Below are 2,897 nucleotides of genomic sequence, written 5' to 3'. Positions count from 1 at the left end.
AGTTGCTAATGAATGTTAAATTCATTTATTTGTGAAATTTGTAGGATTTTGAAGATTTCTTTCGTGAAAAAAAAAAGAACCAAACGAGGGAATAAAGTTTGGTCAATGGAATTTAACATTCCAATACAATCAGATCCCTCCAGAATCTGTGAACCAATCGCCAGCACAAAACCATCTAAAGGTGTTAAAACAAAGGCGTATGAAAATGTAAACCATAGGGATGTTTTCTATAATAATTTTAAATTAAGGACGTACAGTGTGATCTTGTGTAAACTACAAGGACGAATCATGTAAATTACTCTTTTTATTAAAAATAAGACCTCGTCCTTATTTTGTCGTTGCAATTTGACTCCTGAAAATTTCAATGGATGGCCGCATCACGGAGCTTGTTAGAGCTACACAGGTACATTCTCCATCGTCCACCACCAAAACACCATTAATGAACTCACAGCTCGAAACCCTTTGGGAAGAAGTCAGGGAGCTAAGCTTAGGAACCACCCCCCAAATTGACCGCCTCCATACCCCACCAACGCCACTCCAATTCCTCCGCCATTACCTGTCCCAAAACAAACCCTTCATACTCTCCGCCTCCGCCGCCACCACCCTCCAATGGCCGGCCACCACCCTCTGGACCTCAACGTCCTACCTCCGCCAAACCCTTTCTTCTTCCATCGTCTCCCTCCACTTAACCCCCACCGGCCAAGCCGACTCCATCGCCACTCTCCCCTCTAACCCAGACTCCCTATGCTTTGCCTCCGCCCACGTTCAACGCACACCGTTCTCCGACGCCATTGATGCCATCGAAGGTTCACATAAGAGGGATTCAATTACAGGATTCGTTGCGTATGCACAACAACAGAACGATTGTTTCACGGAGGAGTATGGGGCGTTGGCTGGAGACTGTGATTCACATGTTGCTTGGGCAACTGAAGCAATAGGATCACTGCCAGAGGCTGTTAATTTGTGGATTGGGAATCATCTGTCTGAAACTTCATTTCATAAGGATCATTACGAGAATTTGTATGCTGTTGTTACTGGAGAGAAGCATTTTGTGCTTCTTCCACCTACTGATGTCCATAGAATGTATATTCGTGACTATCCAGCTGCTCATTACTCTTACTCTCAGGTATGATTTCATCCTTTTCTTATATGAATTCATCTCTTTGTCTTAATGGGTGTGTGTTATATGTGTTTATGGTGGCTTATTAATTTAATTACGATTGATATGATGTGTGTATTGCTCTTGATAGTGTCATATACATCTCAAAAACATGAAATATTGCAAATTTTTATTGTTAGATAGTGTTAAAAAAGGGTTAGAATTTTCTCAAAATATGGTGTTCTTACTCCAAATAAGGTTTGAACCTGTTAATGATGATCATCATATGATCATACACAAATGATAAAGGCACACAATGTAAGGCTAAGGGGCTGTTCGGTAGCAGTTTAATAAGCTGTATAGGATGTATGGCTTATTCGGTAAGCCATACAAGGTTGTTCGGTTGTGGCTTTTAATGAAACAAATGATGGCTTATTCGGTCAGCTGGTAAAAGGGTGTGGTCTACATTCAGCCCTCATTTTTCCATTCTTGCCCTTATGATTTACGCTGGCATGCCTCATCAAACTGTTGTATTATTTAGACAAAAGTAAAGACTGGGGTAAAATGGTCATTTCTGACATTCGGACTGTTTATTCAGCACAACAACCGAACAACAACTTATCTGTTAATATACAGACAACTATATCCATAAAGGTCTTAACAGAAAACGAACCGAACAGCCCTTAAGACATGTATGAAATCAGACATCTATTAGTTAGGTGGTCGAGTGACCTTCTAGCGCGTAATCATCTATTAGTGAATTTATATGGATGTTTATTACAAGTTTAAGACCAACATTAGTCTGTTTTTGTTGTTTGGTGGTATTAAATGTACAAGTATTTCATGTTACAGGAAACTGGGGAATTCGAATTGGAACTTGAGAATCCAGTGAGGCACGTTCCTTGGTGCAGCGTAAATCCTTACCCATTTCCCGAGAACAAGGAGAAAGAAATGTCCGAATTCCCATTATACTATAATGGACCGAAGCCATTTGAGGTCACTGTTAAGGCTGGTGAAATTCTTTACTTGTAAGCATTTCTATCCGTAATAGTTCTACATACGCATATATGTGTAAACTTAAATCTTGATACGTAATCATAACCATCTTAAACGTCTTCCATCACATATAACGGAATCTCAAAACATAAGCTTAGACATATTTCTTAGTGACATACATACTCTTTCTCAACATTCTTAAACAAAACATAACTTAACGTAACATGACATCATCTAGTACTAGACTAGACCTTCTATTTGCCTTTTCCATTGTTGGCTTTCCCGTCTCCTAAGATTACACGCCACTGGCTGACTTTTAAGGTCAGTGAGTTTATGGTTTTTCGTTTGAAACATCATATCAAAATATAAACATATCGTGTAAAACATCATAACATCAAATACTTCTACCTAAGTTTGGTATATAATTCTTACCTCAACTTCAGTGATTGATCCTGATACTTCTAGCAAGTTTAATGCTGCTTTTTTTCCTTCTATTTTCACTCAAAATATCTGCTCTCTCACTATATATATATATATATATATACTAGAAGCGTACTCGCGCAATGCAGCGAGATACATCGTGATTTTAATGTTTTATTTTATTTTTTATCTCAGTCGATGTTATAATATGGCTTTATGTGATTTTGAGAAAACGATGATGTTTTTTATTTTTGAATAAATATATGTTTGAAGATATCATAAAAATTTGACAAAAATATATCGATATCAGTATCAAATTAACTATTTGAAATTCCTCATTTTTTTGTGTAATTTTTTAATTCAATTTTTTTATAATTTAATT

General features: G+C 37.3%; 1 protein-coding gene across 1 annotated transcript in view; it reads left to right on the top strand.

Annotated features, from left to right (window-relative positions):
* The first annotated feature begins 439 nt into the window (after positions 1–439).
* LOC112522036 (jmjC domain-containing protein 7) overlaps positions 440–2,897 on the top strand; it is a 5,807-nt gene continuing 3,349 nt past the window's right edge. The window contains exons 1-2 of the mRNA XM_025131097.1: positions 440–1,126; positions 1,952–2,127. Coding sequence (XP_024986865.1) covers positions 440–1,126; positions 1,952–2,127 — 863 coding nt within the window. The remainder of the gene's footprint in view (positions 1,127–1,951; positions 2,128–2,897) is intronic.

The sequence above is a fragment of the Cynara cardunculus genome (genome assembly GCF_001531365.2).
Source record: "Cynara cardunculus var. scolymus isolate 2C chromosome LG 11, CcrdV1, whole genome shotgun sequence".
Taxonomy (NCBI): domain Eukaryota; kingdom Viridiplantae; phylum Streptophyta; class Magnoliopsida; order Asterales; family Asteraceae; genus Cynara; species Cynara cardunculus.
Note: the sequence above shows the minus strand (reverse complement) of the source record. Positions and strands in the feature narration are given on the sequence as shown.